Source organism: Falco cherrug, chromosome 2, assembly GCF_023634085.1.
Source record: "Falco cherrug isolate bFalChe1 chromosome 2, bFalChe1.pri, whole genome shotgun sequence".
Classification (NCBI taxonomy): Eukaryota; Metazoa; Chordata; class Aves; order Falconiformes; family Falconidae; genus Falco; species Falco cherrug.
In genome coordinates, this window is record NC_073698.1 from 40903206 (window position 1) to 40921235 (window position 18030).

Sequence of the window (18030 nt, forward strand, 5' to 3'; positions counted from 1 at the left end):
CAATATTCTGTGACTGGATTCCATGAATGTTCCATATGGACATTCTTAAAGAGACAGACAAAATGCAAAATCTTCACTTCAACACATGCTATTTTTCGAAACAGCATAAGACTTATATTACTTACCAGCCAATATTTGGTGGTTGGTTGTAAGAAGGAAAACTAACTAGAGAACAAAAAAAAAAATTATCAGAAATCTTTCTTTATGCTTTAAAAGATAGGGTTTTTTAACTTCAGATATAGCAAAAAATAGGAAGATATGCAGATTGGTATTTGTATTCAAATAATATTGTAAAAATGAGGCAGGGATTTTAAAAACCATTACTTTTACTTTGAAAAATGTTATGTGCAGGTAGGTATGAAAGACTGTTAAATCTCCCACAAGATAAAGAGTATTCCCTTAACAACAAGAACAGCTGGGATTCATCTCACACAAAAGGTTGCATTTGTTGGAATCAACTAAATTTAGGTGTCTAAGCTTCCCCTTACACACAATGGCAATTTAGTCAATATAGTCTGGAAAACTATGCCTCTCACCGTAGACACGTATGTTAGGTAGCTGAGTGGGTGTCTAGACTCGATTAGGATACTGCCTAGGTCTCCACTGACTACAATTGGAGCTCAGACTACCTAACTCACATCTGAATGAGTTACAGATACATAGAGAGGTTACATATATAACATCTGCATTCATAGCGATAGTCACCTAAATGTGCTAACTTCTTTTTGAATGAATCTCAACCTAAACCTCACTTCTCATCCTTAACCATGAGCATGCAATGCCAATTTAGAAACATCCTGGGGTACCTCAGACTTTTGCATGTGGATGTGAAATGTGAAAGAAGGGACTGCAGTTAACAGCGGGTAGGTAGCTTCAAGGTATTTCAAGCAGCACCAGATGCCTATGTATAACAAATGAGTTGAACCCTATACTTCCACATTCTGGAGCTAAACTCCATCCCGACTGTCTATATGTAAGTTTGGTTTTTAATCTCCTATTACACTCAATAGAAATATGGTAAATGGAACTAGAGTGAAATTCAGCCAATCTGTTTAGACACCTGTTTTAAGATTAAATGAAAGCTGTAGTGCTCAAGAAATTAAAAAGTGAGATTAGACACTTAGGTTAAAGTTTTAGATATTTACATGCAAGCATCCAAATTCAGGAGTCCATAATATGGAGTTGAGTTCTATTATTAATGTCTTCAGCTAACACCTGGAACTCTTGTAAACCTACTACAGCCTTCATTCATAACCTGTGATGGGATATAGGCACTTCTCTATGAAATTTACTTCACCAGTCTCAGTTATCTACCTCAGGGGCTAAAGCACTTTCCATATATAGCTTCTTCAACTGCCCGCACAAAGTATGGAGCTAGACAGACCATTGGTCTTACTCCTTTACTGTGTTCTTACGAAGCCTACCATGGTCTATACATTTCTATATAAACAGTGTTTAGGCAAACTAGTGTGGATATTGAGTCTCAATATAGTTGCATTATAGTTGGGTTTGGTGTAATTTGAGCTTTTCATTACCCTGTCTGGTTTCCTATAGAAAATAGTTCCTGTGCCACATATGCTGGATGTGGCAGTATCGCATACCCTATGGCATCACAAATGGCACTACATTGTCCTGTTTAGGCAAATAGATTAGAAACCAGCAGCCTGAGTGTACATATTTCTGTTTATTGGGTTACTGTACTGTGCACAGTAGTACACAAGATATGCTACCATAAATTTACAAGTTTATAATTAATTTACCTTAGCAAATACAGATTTTTCTTTCCTTCTTTTTTCATATCTGCATTGCGCAGTCTACACAAGACAAATTTTATTACTTCATAGGATTGCTGGATGACAGAACGATTGAGGATAGAAGGACCTCTGGAGACTGTTTAGTCCAACCTCCCTGCTCAAATCAGGGTCAACTAGAGCCATGTCGAGTTCAATTTTCAAAACATTCAAGCATGGAGACTCCGCAGCCTCTCTGGCAAACCTGGTGCAGAGTTCTACCACTCTGACAGTATGAAAGCGTGAGTGGTTTTATCCCCCTTACATTTAAAGAGAATTTCTTTGTATTTGAGTTTGTGCCCATTGCTCCTTCTTCTTTTATTTGGGATATTACTAAGAGTCTGGCTCTGCTCTGCTCTCCCTCCCCTCACACCATCAAGTATTTGCACACGTTAATAATATCCTCCCTAAGCCTTCTCTTCTCCAGGATGACCAGTCCCAGTTCTCTCAGCATCTCCTCATGTGATAGATGCTCAAATACCTTAATCACCTTTGTGGCACTTTGCTGGGCTCACTGTATTTCCGTTTCCCTTCTGCACTGGGGAGCCCAGTACTGGACTCAACACTTCAAATGTGTCTCACCAGTGCTAAGCAGAGGGGAAGGATCTCCATCAACCTGCTGGCAACACCTTTCTAATGCAGTATAGGAGGTTGTTTTCTTTTCTTCAAGGCTGTATTGGTCGCTTATGGCCAGTTTGTTGTCCACTAGGACTCCCAGTTCTTTTATGGCAAAGCTGCTTTCTAGTCAGGCCTAAGCCTGTGCTGGTGCAATGGGATTATTCCTCCTGCATGGAATTACTCCTCTCTTTGGAGCCATCATCCGTTCTACTTACAATTTGTAACCACTTGAATGCTGAAATTAACAACTTCATGCTAAACTAGTTATATTCTCACAACTATAATCTTTCTTTTAAACTAAATGTTTGTCATTGTGAATAAAGGTTGCACTGCTAAGTCTCCATTAGAAACAGAATGTGAAACATCAGAAAATGAATCTTAGTATAACAAAAAGACATAATTGGCAATAATAACTTTACATTTCAGAAAAAGCAACCTCAAAAATCTCAAACAAATAAACATTGCTGCCATAATCACATTATCACAGCTTTAAAAGGCGCATTGTCTGGAATACAGTTACCTGACAGAGCACCTAGAATGCTAATAAAGCCCTTCTAATGTGATTAAAGATATATGTATTCCATTGTGCTTTTTACTTTTATTTCCCATAGAAAGTCTCTAAAGAACAGAAAAACCTGTTGTTCTGCTGGTAAAAAGTACTGTTAAATATCATGCTTATGAGGCATGGAAAGTACCCACTCTGGTCAAAACAATGAATGACAAAGAGATAAACTGATTTTTTAAAAAACTGTGATTTAAAGGATTTATGTTTTTCTTGTCGTGAATATTTAACTTGACACTACTATGTCATTTATCTGTAAGATACTGCAACATTCAAAATACTACAAAGAACTAATGAATTTATTACAGATCTGAGGTGATCTGAGCACTGTATCTAAACTACGGACACCAAACATCCAGTTTATCAGTTTATCAAATGAAAGATGAAAAGTTGACTCAAAGTCAGTAATCATCAGAATAGTGTTTCCTCTCCCACTGAAGATTATTAAATCAAGGAATCATTCTGAAACATATGTTGTAGATACCAGCAGAAGATACACGCTTTGTTATAAGATACAGGTAAAATTTCTGACCTGTGTTACGCAAGAGGTTGTAGTAGTCAACAGCCCCTTGGGCCGCAAACACCTGTGCACTCGTGGAAATCAAAGACTTCCTGTTGACAAAGGCTGGTACAGTCTCACAGCCAGGAGCTCGGCACAGGCCTGGGAATACAACAGCCACTTTAACACCCTGGTGGGTTAACCCTGGCTACTGCGAGGCACCCACCAAGCCGCTCTATCACTTCCCCTCCTCAGCAAGACTGGAGAAGATAAAAAAGCTCGTGGGCTGAGATAAGGACAGGGAGATCACTCGCCAGTTACTACCACTGGCAGAACTGATTCAACCTGGGGAAGATTAATGTAATTTATTGCAAATTAAAAATAGAGTAGGATTGTGAGGAACATGAAAAACAAACCTAAAAACAACCTCCCACCACCTCGTCCTTCGCAGCCCCAATTTCACTCCTTCACCCCCTACTCTTCCCAGCCCCAATTTCACTCCTTCACCCCCTACTCTTCTGACCCCCGTTCCCCTACCCGACCCCATCTTGCCGAGTGGTGCAGGTAGACGGAGAATGGGAGCTCCAGACAGCTGGTAACATTTTGTCTCTGCTGCTGCTTCCTCATCACACTGTTCCCCCGCTACAGCGTGGGACCCTTCCAAAGAATACAGTCCTTTACTGGCTGTTCCAGCATTGGTCCCTTCCACAGGGTGCAGGCCTTCAGGAAGAGCCTGCCCCACTGTGGGTCCCCCATGGGGTCACAAGTCCTGGGAGCAAACCTGCTCCTGTGCGGGCTCTTCACAGGCTGCCAGCTTCCCCCAGGGCACACCTATCTGCTCCAGCGTGGGGTTCTTCATGGGCTGCAGGGGACACCATGGTCCTCTCCACAGGCTGCAGAGGAATCTCCTCTGGTGCCTGGAACACCTTGTCCACACCTTCTTCTTCAATGACCTCGGTGTCTGCAGGGTTGTTTCTCTCACATTTTTCTTACTCCTCTCTCCCAGATGCTGTGCAGCTCTGGGCAGCAGTGGGTCTGTTTTGGAGGCAGCAGGAACTGCCTCTGTCTAACGCAAGGCCAGCCTCTGGTCTCTTCCCACAGAAGCACCCCTGCTACCCCTTCCCCTCCAGCCTTGCCATGTAAACCCAATGCAAACACCAAGTGAAATAAATCACTGGGGAAGCTTGATTTAAGAAAACCTGTGTAAAATTCTATGCACTGTGCTATGGCAGAGGTTTGACTAGATAATGATAATGCTTTAAAACTTAAAAAAACCTATGAAACTCTGCAGTAGATTTGGGCTTACTGTGATAAGAAGAAAAGTCTTCTGAGAAGATAACTCTTACTGATAGGAGAAAATAACTCTTTATCAATCCCTTAAATAAGTCTTTTGTTTTAGCTTGCACCACTGACAAAAGCACCTGTGGTTTTAAACACTCCTAGGTATCATCAGCAATGGCAGTCACAAGCACCAGGTTCTGCCTGATGTGCAACCTTCCCCCTCCTTTAATCCTCTAAACCTTCTAAATTTTTCTTACAAGTCTGAATAGTCCCCATGACCCATCCAGCCTTTTCAACTCACTGCTAGGGACCTGCAATTTCTCATCTTGGATGGCAGCAGCAGCTAGAAAGTTCAGACACATTAGGTGTTCACCTTAGAGAAGCAATAGAAGAAGTTCCCCTCTCACTACCCATTCAATGTCTATGCCATCCTGATTTACACTCCAATTAGCTTTGGTGCATGGGGGGAAAGAGAGTAAAGAGGAACAGATGTAACAGTGGCTTTTCTAAACCAAGACAATTTTGAAATCCTCACTGTAATGAGGCAGCAAAAAGACACAAAGAGATAGCAATACCTCTTATGCCTCTCAGATTTTATTTATCTTTTTAAAGAAATAAGTGCATGGGCTAAGACTAAATTCAGACTTCAGACTATTTTATAGCTTTTTGGTAGGTTAATTCACCAACTTGACTCCAGTTTTTCTTACTCCTACTTGCCGGTAGCTAAATGTGACAGTGTTAGATTCTGTGTGAGGTATGAACTTGTGTTTAATGAAATGGAGGAAATGACTCAAAGGCAAATGTTCCTATTTTAGTTCACATAGAGCCTCATATTATGAAAACACAGGAATAACTATGGACAGTGATTTATCTAGAGCTAAGCATTAACAGAGCAACATTTCTTCTTACACCACAGGATGTTCAGCCATGGACTGTAATATTGCCAAGTAAGACAAGAAACTTTTGAGGCAGCAAAATGAAAAGCAGAATTAAGTAGAGGGTATGCCTGCAAGGTTAAACCATCATCACCCACTGGGTGTAATGATAGTGACACTGTAAAACCAAAGCTCTTTGCATGAAAGGCTTAGCTTCTCCACATGGGACTCTATCATACGACCAAGTGCAATACAAGACAGTCGTGCCATTACTCTGAATTTTAATCATAATTAAACCACTGCCACGGAGATATTCCTGCTTATTACTGGAATTACAGTAAGATTTAATACCCTTGACATCACTTGACTAAACCACCATAGTATTAGGTTTATTAAAATGTGGGAACTCATGTATTTATCAGCCACATTCACCCATAAAACTTTTAATGTACTGGAAATAAAAAAGCTATCCACAAACATTATTATTGATTGACAGCATTATAACAGCACTTCCAAAAATATGGAATTGCTTTGGAATTTGTAATTAATAACTTAAGACATAATATTCTACTTAATTTGAATGTCGTCCTTTTTAACTAAGTAAAAAAGATGACCTTCAAAACAGTGTTTTTCTTACAACTTTTTCCACAGCTCCCTGTTATAAAGCTATTACTTTGTGTTATGTATCATATATTGATACTACTTATTAATCAGGTGTAGAAATTAGGCAAGCATTTACTTTAGCTTCATAAACATGTATCAGAAGACATAAATATTATATTTCTGTCTGGTTTTAAACTGTTGGAATTATTGCACAGATTCATCCATAGTTTATAGTAGGCTTTCTCCCTTAAGCAGTTCTAACACTCCACTAAATATATGCTATTCCTCTTTATCTCTTTGAAGAAAAATGAATCACAACCACAGCTTGCAGCTATCAAAATGTGATTTATCAAGCATTTTCATGAGAGTGCATTTTCCCCCTTTTTTACACTAGGAGGCATGTTTTTCCTTCATACAGTTCTGTTGCACAGCTCGGCCGCATGAAACCCTTAGAAATATTAACAATTCTAATCTAAATTAAAGTCCTTGACAACCTTTACTAAACCACAGTGAAAAAAGAATTCTTCACTAATAAGGTGGGGTTAGTTTTGTTTTGTTGGTTTGTTGGGGTTTTTTTACGCCAAGGAAAAACACACTTACAGTAATGAAAAATAACAAACTGAACCTGGCTGCTGGCAAACAATAACAGTTTTCTTTTCAGTGAAGAAATAATTCACATTAAAATGCATTCGACAGCTGCACACTTTCAATGTAACTGATGATAAAGATTATGTTTCTTTTAAAAGTGCACTTCCTGATATGCACATTTAAAACCATTAAAAAGCAGGATTTTTGGTAATTGGAGAGTCTATAAAGTCATACCAGCAAATACAATTCTACAGTGGTTTGGTTTTTTTCTAGATCCTAAAGAAACTTTATGTTTTTTAAATTCTTATATGACATACTAAAAGGTAAAGAACTTTAATCAGCTGACTGATCTTTGGAATATCTTCCTTTAATTTTTATAGGAAGTGTAATATACACCCTCCAAATGCAAAAGCTAATTTTCATTTGAAGAATATGTGAAGTCAGTGTTCCAAACAGCAAAGCACAGTTCAGATTATTCAAAACCATCAGTTTCCAAGAAATTATAGAACCTCCTTTTTGGCACCTGCCTTGTTTTGGTTTGTTGGTTGTTTGGTTTTGGTTTTTTTACAGACTCTCAACAGGATAATATTTACAATCTTTCTCTTTTGTTTGTCATCATGGTGAACAAACAATGTAACCATGTAATGTCCAGCTGCTAACCCTTCCTCTTGACCCATGCTTTTGGAAAAGTTGTGGTCAGCAAGGCAAAGCTAAAGGTTGTCAATCACTGCATTTAAATCCAATAAAATGCTGTAACGTACACAAGACTGGCCTTACAAATCAATATTGTGTGCAAAATTAGATCATCACAACCATGGCTCTTGAATAATGAGACTTCCTGTAGTAAACTTTAATTAGTTGTTGTTATCATCATTTAATAATGCATAACAAAACCACAGTGCTGGTGTCACTCTGTAATGTTATGTTGTTTTTAAACACAGTGAATTGTTGCTCACTGATTGAAGAATTCCTATAAAGCATATCAGGGTGCAAATAAGACAAAGGTGAAATATAACCAAGTTACAACTGGCTAACTGGTTAACAAAGTTAACAACTGGTTGACATCGTGGTCCTCTGACAATCAGTTAATACTGATCAATCAACAATGGTGAAATGGAAAAAGTATCTTAGTGAACTGAATGAAATGCTCAAGTTAAAAGACTACAAAGACAGGCTTGAGCGATACAAACCAAATATGGACTATGCACATCATTATAAAAGTTCTTATAAATTTTATTTTTTACTTCATATTTCTGTCTTGTTGTCTTTCTCTCATAACCACAGTGACAATGTGTGGCTGACAACACCAGTGTTTGGTACCTCTCTTCAGTTTCCCCCAGTGAGAGAGATTGCTGTTTCAAGATTCGCTAGATGAATGTATTCTCCCTGTGTATGTTTCTTTCATTAAATTATGTAATTGTAGCTCTTCTGTCTCTGTAGTAGCTAATGATTGCAAGAAAATACGGCAATACCTTTGTGTAATAAGTTATCAAGAGTTTTAGCACTTTTTTTTCCCCCCACCCTCCCCTATTTCAGGTTTTGAAGACCTGGGACTTAGTCACTCTTCAAATACAATTAAAATAGCAACATACTAATATTGATAAATTTATTTTTATTCACATAACTTCACAGTGTACAGTAATAAACCACACAACTCGCTGAGCATTAAAGCTATTAACCAAAATTGCTCTCACTATGAGGCAAGGACTTTACTACCAAGCTTAACGTCATATTCCCATGAGCTGAAGCAAACTTTTACTTAGAATGAACTTCAATAAAAATACAGTGGGACCAATCTGTATTTATTGTGTGGGTTTTATTTCTGGAGATCATTAGGAAATATTCCCATAAGCACTTCTCCTCTTCAGCTGGAGCATTTAAAATAAAAACAAAATACTGTTCTGAAACTTATCATCCAAAACTGGCAGCAGTACAGGTACATGCTAATATTACTACTCTCCACTAAGACTTCTTCCTTACTTTATAGCTTCATCTTTTACCTCAGCATCCACCAAGTTTTTTCATGAACAGCAATCCCTTAAACAGCCACTGAAATAAAACTACCACCACTCTTAGATACAGCTATTTAACATGTTGCTGCAATATACTAGAAATTCAGTTTAGAAGTGTCAAAAAACACAATGTTGAAATTATACTACATCAGTTATTTTAACCATGAACATATGTAAATACCAACAAAGTAATTTTGTCCAATCACCAGCTAACATTTTTCTCTTCCGAAAATTGCTGCAGGATCTTCAATAACCATAAATTGCTTTAAAATCCTTTTCACATCACGTCCAAAAACTTGTGCTTCCAATAGCAAAATAACTTTTGACACCATGCCTAGGCAATAGCTCAACACTGAAACAGACATAAAATTCTAATCCATGGAATGGGCAGCATCAGTCCCTTACTGGCTTGGGTTTTCCTAGGATGACTTCTGTCACAGTAATGACTATATCATTCCCTTCGTAGTTTGTAACATTCAGTGAGGTACGGAATGCAGTACTTCAATGTCTGTCCTAATTCAGTCTGATAAAAGATGAAACACCTATACTTCAGTACTTCACTAATCATCATCGATTTTCATAAATTTGCCATGAATCTAGCATCCCCAAACCTAAACCAGGTGTAACCACAGACATAGTAAAACTTTACCTATAGCTTCCAAGAACTGTTATTCTCTCTGACTTCTATTATTCTCTGGATTAGGGATGATCAATCGTAATAAATATACTATGTTTTTACAATGTGCTTAACAAAATCTCTAAAAACATATTTTTAATAACTTGGTATAAAGTTTACCAAACTCATTTTCCCTAAGTCTCCTGGGGGACTTTTATGTCACATTTTGAAGAGATGTGGAATTCAGAGTCAGTGAAGCCAATGTGACAGTGCCAACACACAATGCTGCCTTAAAACTCCTCTCTGATCTTGTTAAATCTTTCACAGGTCTCATATGTGGTCAGAGAATTAACAGGATAATTCCACTTAAGCTCCTCGCTCACTTAAGCAGACACACATTCTAGCTCCAGAGTCAATTCATTCATAGTTACTTTCTTTTATAGTTCTTTGTATTTCTACAGATTTAGGGTTTAAGATCATAGTTTCAACAACATTTCTGTTTTGGTAAGAAAATAAAATGCAGGTGTCATATACAGGAAAAGAAAAAAAAAAAAAAAGATGAAAAGGGAATAGGAAACCAGAATATAACTCTGAGACATTAAAGCATTTCAAATTGTTTCTTCATAGAGTTTCACCCAACACACCCTCTCGGTTTTCCCATAAAAATCACAAGAAAAATGTTTCTAAGGTCAATATCCCACAGTTCTCATTCTCATCTGCCATAATTTAAATGTCATAAATCAGATCTAGCTCTGCCCAAATGAGAACATGGACATTAATATTGTTCATCAGATCACAAGGCCACCTTGTCTCCTGGTTTGTACAGGCCCAGTGACAATTTAATCATCTACACAAAAGGGAGAAATGCCAAAGGGAGAAACTAATTTTTATTTTTTTACTCATGAGATGCAAGAGAACTCAAGTTCAATTACCTTCCAAAAGCACAGATAAGACTTTTAACCTTTGTCTCCACATTCTGGACAGAAAACAAAAGGCTTAAGGGCAGTGTTACTGCCCCCTGCCTGTTTTCAGTACGTTCAAGTCCCCAGTTTCCACTGCCAAAGTACTAGCCAAGAGTATTGGCTAACATCTCACTTCATTTTTTAGTACTGACTATCACAGAACAATAATGTAAATGTATTATGGAGAAGGAAAGAAGAAGAAAGGCATAAATTCCCAACTCAGACCAACTGCACATACTTATTATTTGTATGAAAATACGTATCTGACAGTTCCAAAATACAGACCATCACACCATTCCGACCTAACAAAGAAACACTGTTTCTTGCTGTTAGAAAGGGGAATTGTAGGTGTTACGTAAATTTGGATTCTTTAAATTTTTCAGTGTTTCACTGATTTACTGGTTTCTGTGTTATTCTAACAGATAGTGCAACTTCCATACCCTTGCTCTTTAAATGTGTTCAGAATGACTTTCCTAAAACAAAATCCAACGTTAAATAGCAACAGCACTGCAAGCATCAAGAAAAGCATGCTACTTTGTAGGAGTTCCTTCTCCCCAGCTGGTCTCACTTACTGTGCAATTAGTGTGGAGCTGGTTTTTTTCTATAGTCAAATTAAAACATGAGGTACTTCAGGCAAACTACATTATTTCCTACAAAACATTACAAGATAACATGACCAAATATTCCTGCACATGCTTAAAAACATCTCAACCATTGCAAAGCTCAAAGGGATGAAAAGGAAAGTAACCAAGTTACCAAAGCCACTCAGATAAGCAGACCACTGACAGTGACTCACCCGAGTTGGGGTCCGAGTTGCCATCAGCTTCAGTCCTCTTGTCTGGTGAAGCCTGGTCGTAGAATTCGTCCTGCGGCTGAACCAGAGGGAGAGGGTGTGAGATCAGGGTTCCACCACCCACCGGCTCGTGGTCTCCCAGACCACTGTCACTGCAGCTTTCCTGGGAGCCATCGGGGAGGTGAAATGTAACACGGCGCTGGGACTACAAAGAAGAGCACAGGACACACTGATTAGTGCTCTTCTTTTCTGTTCTCCTGATTATTTTTTTTTTTTTTTAAACTTTTGACATACAAATAGATTCCTGGCAATGCTTACGATGCAATCGTTATTGTGTTTGCTTGGGTTTGTTTGTTTTGTTTTTTTTTTCTTGTGGCTTGCTTTTAGAGCAACCCAGGGACGATGGCAGGCAGGAGAACCAAATTTCAAAGCACATGCTCATCTGTGAAGTAAGTTTCTTATAAGAAAGTGATCAGTAGACAGTTAGGTATATTCCTCATAATTTTGACAGTGTAAACTATAAAAACTCTCTCTGACAAGCAGAAGCTGTTGCAAACTATGTTATGGAAAGCAAATGACATCAGAAAATGTAGTAAGTATATATTTCTGAGGTTAAAACCTGTACTATTATATAGTTCATACCGAAAAAAAAACCCCTCCACCAACTTAAACAAACCAATAAAAATGGTTGTCATTTTCCAGGAATAGAAGGATATATAAATACATATCTATTAGGATATTTAATTGATATCAATTATCTAACTAATAAGGATATTTAAGATTGATAATATATCTGTGAAATCACAGTGGTCAAGAAAGAATCACAGAATGCAATGAGGGAATAAGCCATTATAATTCTGGTAAGAGAAATAAAAATAAACAGCACATATTTGTTCAAAACAACACAGTGAATGAGAGCCAGAAACACAAATTTTCCTGAACTTCTTAAAAAAAACCTAACCCACAGTTATATGAAAAGAAAAAAAAAATAATCTGCAGTGTACAATTGGATTAATTAACCATTATTGATTTTTAATCTCTCATCTGGAGAAATAACTCAGCTTTGTGGATTGTTACCACAGAATGATACAGTGATTCCCCATGAGCTCCAGAGCACTGCTGCAAATTGTTTTGCAACCGTGACTATGGGATTCATGAAAGGGGTATTACAGGTCTTCATGGATCAAAATACTGCATTTTTGAAGCACTAGAAACAACTAGTTCAAGAGTATCTCAAGAGAGTGTTTAAATTAAGCACATCTTCCCACAAAAATGAGTTTCAGCAGCAGGGAGCCTGAGTGATCTGGTTAGCTAGATTGGTTTAGAATAAAGAAGACATTCACAAAGTTTGCATTAAGCTTAATAACTGTTTAGTGGTTACTTTCTTACCAGTATTAGCCATCTGAAAGTTAAGTATTCAAGATTCCTACAGAGTCAGTAGATAAAGGAATATCAGGAAGCTACCACAACAGGTTATCTTGCACTAGTTACTTATTTTTAACTAGTTAAAATCAGGTGTCTGGTATCCATCCCAAATCCAAGTTTTCCTGAAGTTAATGGAGAAAGCATCAGGCCCTGACTCTCTTTTAGCTCTGACTCTCCTTTTTCACACTTTTTTTTTTTTTAATTGAGGAAAACCTCAAGTTAACAGTACTAACTGTACGTTTGCTTATTAAAAACTATTTGTTAATGTTAATTGCTACCATTTTATATGATGATCAATATCCCCTACCAGGTTACTTTTTATTCATCTCCCTTGGGTGGACATAGATAGTTGATTAAGTCAATTTTGGATTACTGTTAATTCAGTATAGAAATAAATGTAATACTATTTGCTCTTGGCTGTGATTTTGTAATTAGCATTTTACTTTTAAGTTCCTTTTCTAGCTTTAGGATTAGAATCCAGCTGTAGCAAAACCAAATAGATCCTCTGAGTCCTTGGGTTGTGTTCGTTTACATCAGCAGAGGACTTAACTCTATATACCCTTATTAAGCAAACATTCATGTCACACTTTGTTACTCTCTCTTACAACTTTTTCATTCTGGAATTGCCACCCTGAACAACTGGTTTTTTGTTGGTTTGGTTTTTGGTTTTGTTTTTTTTTTAATTGCTAGCAGGATCTTTCCCTTCAATATGAATATATATATATATATAGCTAACCAGACAGTTTAAAATCTTCTCTTTCTGCATTTATTTTCAGTAACCCAAATTTAGAAGTCTGTTTTTTCGAAGTAGGAATTTATGTCACTTAGCAAGATCAGTAAGAGGCACAGGAAAAGGAGATTACTTTCATTTTTTTAAACTAAAATATGACTCCATTAGAAAATATGAATGACTGAGAAAATAAATCCTTAAAGTAAGGCAGGAGATGAAAGTTTAAGATTCTGCAAAATAATCAAACCCCTGTAATTAATTAACCACCTAAATAAACAGAAAAATACATCATTACCAAAATGGCCAGTTTAATGAGTTACATAGTGAAAACACTGGTCTTGGGTAACAAAAGCTCCTTATACTAGACCAAATCTGCTCTGACTACACTGACAGGAACCAGTCAGACAGTGAAATGGCACAGGCCTAACACTAATACTGGCAACTTTTCAGCTCACAGTGCTATAATTTTTTAAATCCATGCCTTAAATGATAAAGAAAAAAATATATCAGTTTGGCTTTCTGAGCCTCCCATTGAGGACCCCACAAATCATAAGTGATTATAAAAAAATCTGAAGGTCACATAAACAGTGATCCAGTTCCAGAGACGATGAACAGGCAGCATGCAGTCCATCTCGAAACTTTAGTAAGCTGTACCATCAAAACAATGAGGGGGAAAACCCTTCTGCAAAGAGACACTCAACACAAATGTTTAAGCTTAGGCACGTCATGTTCATTGCTAGGGAAGGCTGTCACTCAACCTACTGAGAGCTTATGACAGTATTAAGTAATGTGGTATGTGTCACCTCCTCCAACTGCGTGGTCCACAACCCTCCTGCCTGGCTGCTGGTGCCTATCCAGTGCCCGGGGACCTGGGGTCTCTGCCCCGCCTGAGAGACATGTCTGCCACTTCCCCTTCGCACTGGCAAAGCTGCTGCAGTACCGAGGCTGTGTGTATCCCACAGACAGGCACAGACACACACAGACACATACGGGACATGGACATGGACACAGCCGGTCACACAAATGGCAGCAGACAAGGCACTGCCCCCAGCAGCCCCCACGTTCAGGTCTCACACCAGACACAGACACAGGCAGCCACGTCCCCTCCTCCTCTGGGGCTGGCAGAGGCAGAAGGTCACCGGTGCAGCACACACACCACACTCTCCAGGTTCACAAGCACACTCACATTCATGGATCCCCTGAGAACCAGCACAGCCCCTCTGCCTGCCAGGCACCCCTGCACCCCCTTACCCACCCCACAGGTCCCCAAATCACCAGCTGGCCCAGGGGGTGCTCATTGCACACATGCAGCACTCACACACTCACCCCACACACACCCCGCACTCCTGGGTCTCCTCAAATACCTGCACAGGCCCTCTGGCTACCTGATGGCCCTATCTAGACCCAGGGCCTCCTACTCCATCTGGTCCAGCCTGGAGTGCCAGCGAACCCACACGCACACCCCGTGGGCACCCGGTTTGGGGAAGGCACAGACACTCGCTCCCAGAAGACGGCATTCGGCACACAGACTGTGACCCATGGTCCTGATCCAGTGCTGAGCCCCTCACTCCTACACTGATTTTCTTCTCTCTACAGTTGTATCAGGGACTCTTCTTTCAGAAGAACAGGCTACAACACGCTTAGACCATGTCTGTATTTATCTGCTCCCTTGTGCAACCAAATGCTGCTTTGAATTCTTTTACCTGAAGACAGAGTCAAGCTTCTCTGAGTAATGAATTTTATAGTGGATACAACACTGGGACTAATGGTAACAAGTAATTACAATTTTAATTAGGCTACAACATATGCAGGATTATATACAGCATGAGGTAAGGTGATGGTTCAGGTTCACAACACCTGGACAAAATTCAAATCTAAAGTCTGTGACATATTCAATCATAAGCCATCACTAGGGGAGGCGGGCAAAATACGGGTTTTCTTCAGGTGATGAAAAACATCCAGTCTTTATTTTTAAACAGGAAATATCACATCACTATTATGTGAAACATGAAACCAAAAGGAAATTCAGTCAAACCTGTATCATTTTCACCTGTGTAAAAGTAATTTCAATAAATAATTCAGAACGATTTGTCTCAATAAGTTTTTGAACCTGGGCTGAGTTTAAAAATCAGGAAAATTGGTTTCAGTTACATGGAATCATTTTTCTTTCAATCACCTATTGCAGCTGATTCTATAAAACATATCCAGGTAAAGCATGACTTCATACCCACAAAAAAAACAGAGAAGAATTAATTCTGTATCTTAGGTGGTCAAAAAGGATAGCAAACTCTGGTGCTGATAAAAGAACAGTTTGAGCGTAATAGGAACACATCTTTTCTTCAGTTTTCAGACCAGGTGGTCGGTTGGCAAATATTTTTTTAAGTCATAGTAACAACCACAATTATATCAAATCATCCACACATGTAACTGTTCTAGCTGCTTCCTTCCTGCTGTAACAAAACTAAATACGTTCCTAGTACTTTCTAACAATTGTAATTTGGGGAATTACTGAATATAAGTAATAGCTGTGGTACTTGAAAACGTCAATTAAAATATGAACAAGATCTCTTGGGTGGAGGGGAGGAATGGATGGTAGAGGATGGGGGGTATTTCTGATCTTATTGATCAAACACAGAAAAGTAGAAACTGTGCTTGACATAGCATATTGCATTTTTCTTCATTACAATATTTCATCTGGAGATACTGAAAACATTTTACAAGTACATTTCAGTCACAGCTTATCATTTTCCCTTCCTCATATTCTTCTGTCCTGCTTTCCTCACTTCTGTTGTCTTGATATGAGGGATTCAGTGGTGCCCAGTGACAGGACAGCACAGGTATTAATAGGCATAAACTGAAACACAGGAGGTTCTGAACATCAGGAAACACTTTTTTACTGGGAGGGTGACTCAGCACTGGCACAAGTAGTCCAGAGTGGAGTCTCCCTCCTTGGAGATATCCAGAAACCATCCAAACATGGTCCTGGACAACCGGCTCTATGTGTCCCTGTTTGATTATAGGGGTCAAGCTAGAGGGCCTCCAGAGGCCCCTTCCAACCCCAACCCTTTTGTGAATCTGTGAATTATAACTGAAAATAAAACTGAGAAATATCTGGAGCTGTTTATTAATACTCCAGTGCTGAAAACGTGACTTTCTACTGAAGTACTTTATTTCTGACAATCCTAGCTGTATAAAATGTATTCTGATACCAGAATTTGTAATTTCATTCCATACAAATCTATTGCTTTGGAAAGTGGCATACAGCATTAAAGATACAATCCTGAAATCCTTATTTAAGCAAAAGAATTGGTAGGAATTGTAACTCAGCACGGATTTGTAGAAAAGGCAGGTCAAAGCCAGTGAGGTTTGGGCACTGCTTATGAGACTAAGCCTTTTGCTGCTGCCTTATTTTCCCAAACCCCCTCATACTGGCAGAAAGTGGGCTTTAAATAGTGTAAGTTATTTTGTTTACCTGAGTGTTCAAAGTCTGAAGTAGAGGAAAGATCATGCCATGTGATACTGAGTGTTTGGAATGTTCTATGGCAGATGAGTTACAAGCTGCGCTGGAAACATATATTTAACGTAGGATGCATGAACACTTGTTTTCAAAACTGTTTGGTGCTTTCCATTGTATACTAGCTTCTAAAATGCATTTTACTTCCAACTATGTGCTTGAATCAAATATTAAGTTACAGAAATCAGCATTAAGAGGATCTTCTGCATGGTGAGATTGTTCTATTCTGAAAAAAACAGATTTTCAAGCTTTGTACAACTATTGTACTGTTTTTACTAATCAGGAATCCAAGAAGTAATTATACTATTGTTCCGCTGCAGAATACAGGGATAGATTTGGCTACGGATCCTATCCATTGTTACAAAACAAGCTATAATTAAAAACCCCACATTTCTACGTTGGGTTGTTGCAAATTGAATCTGCTGAATTTTAACCAACTGAGCTGTCTTCTGACTTTACAAATTAGGTACTTTAAACAAAATGCCCTGTTCTCCACTCAATATAGTTGGTGCAATTTAAGAGCCTTGATTTCTGTCCTTCATTTTCCAGACAGGCAGAAGTCACCAAAACATCCAACTCACAGCACGTCAAATTAAGAATTACAGAATGGGCCATATGTTTGCATATCATAATATATATTCAAGCATGAGACATATTCAATTGTCTTTCAGCTCTTTGATTTCATATACGGAGATTTTGCATCAAAAAAATTCTTTCCCTTCCCTTTCTGAACTATTATGCCATACTTTGTATTAAGATGACAAAGGAATATTATGAAGGAAAACCAAAGACAAAGAAAACATTCTTGGAATATTTTGCTTATGGAAAGATTGCTGATATGGAGGCTTAAAAGAAAAACCTGAAAGAACAATTTAACTTTAAGGAAGACAAACAGAAGAATCTATACATGACACACTTTACTGAAACTTAAACCCTGCTTATGAACAGAAAAGTCAGAGAGTAAATATATGAATATAAAATCAAGTGTAAACAATAGACAAATACTCTAAAAAGACTATGAAATTATAATGACAATGAAGATATTTTTTGTGCACAAATTCAAGAAAATGTAAGGACACAATAAAAAAATGTGCTTCATTGGAGGTCCTTTGTTGAAGATGTCTGTCTGATAAAGTTTGCTCCTCCCAGGATAAAAATAAAA

At 38.3% G+C, this 18030-nt stretch overlaps 1 protein-coding gene across 2 annotated transcripts in view; it reads right to left on the reverse strand.

The window, feature by feature from the left end:
- The window catches only part of LOC129735391 (protocadherin-9-like), a 469578-nt gene that overhangs the window by 241377 nt on the left and 210171 nt on the right, over nucleotides 1–18030 (reverse strand). For both annotated transcript variants that reach the window (XR_008730970.1, XM_055702565.1), the window contains exon 2: nucleotides 11203–11278. Coding sequence is in view for 1 of the 2 variants with exons in the window: in XM_055702565.1 (XP_055558540.1) it covers nucleotides 11203–11278 (76 nt within the window). In the remaining variant the exon portion in view is untranslated. The remainder of the gene's footprint in view (nucleotides 1–11202; nucleotides 11279–18030) is intronic.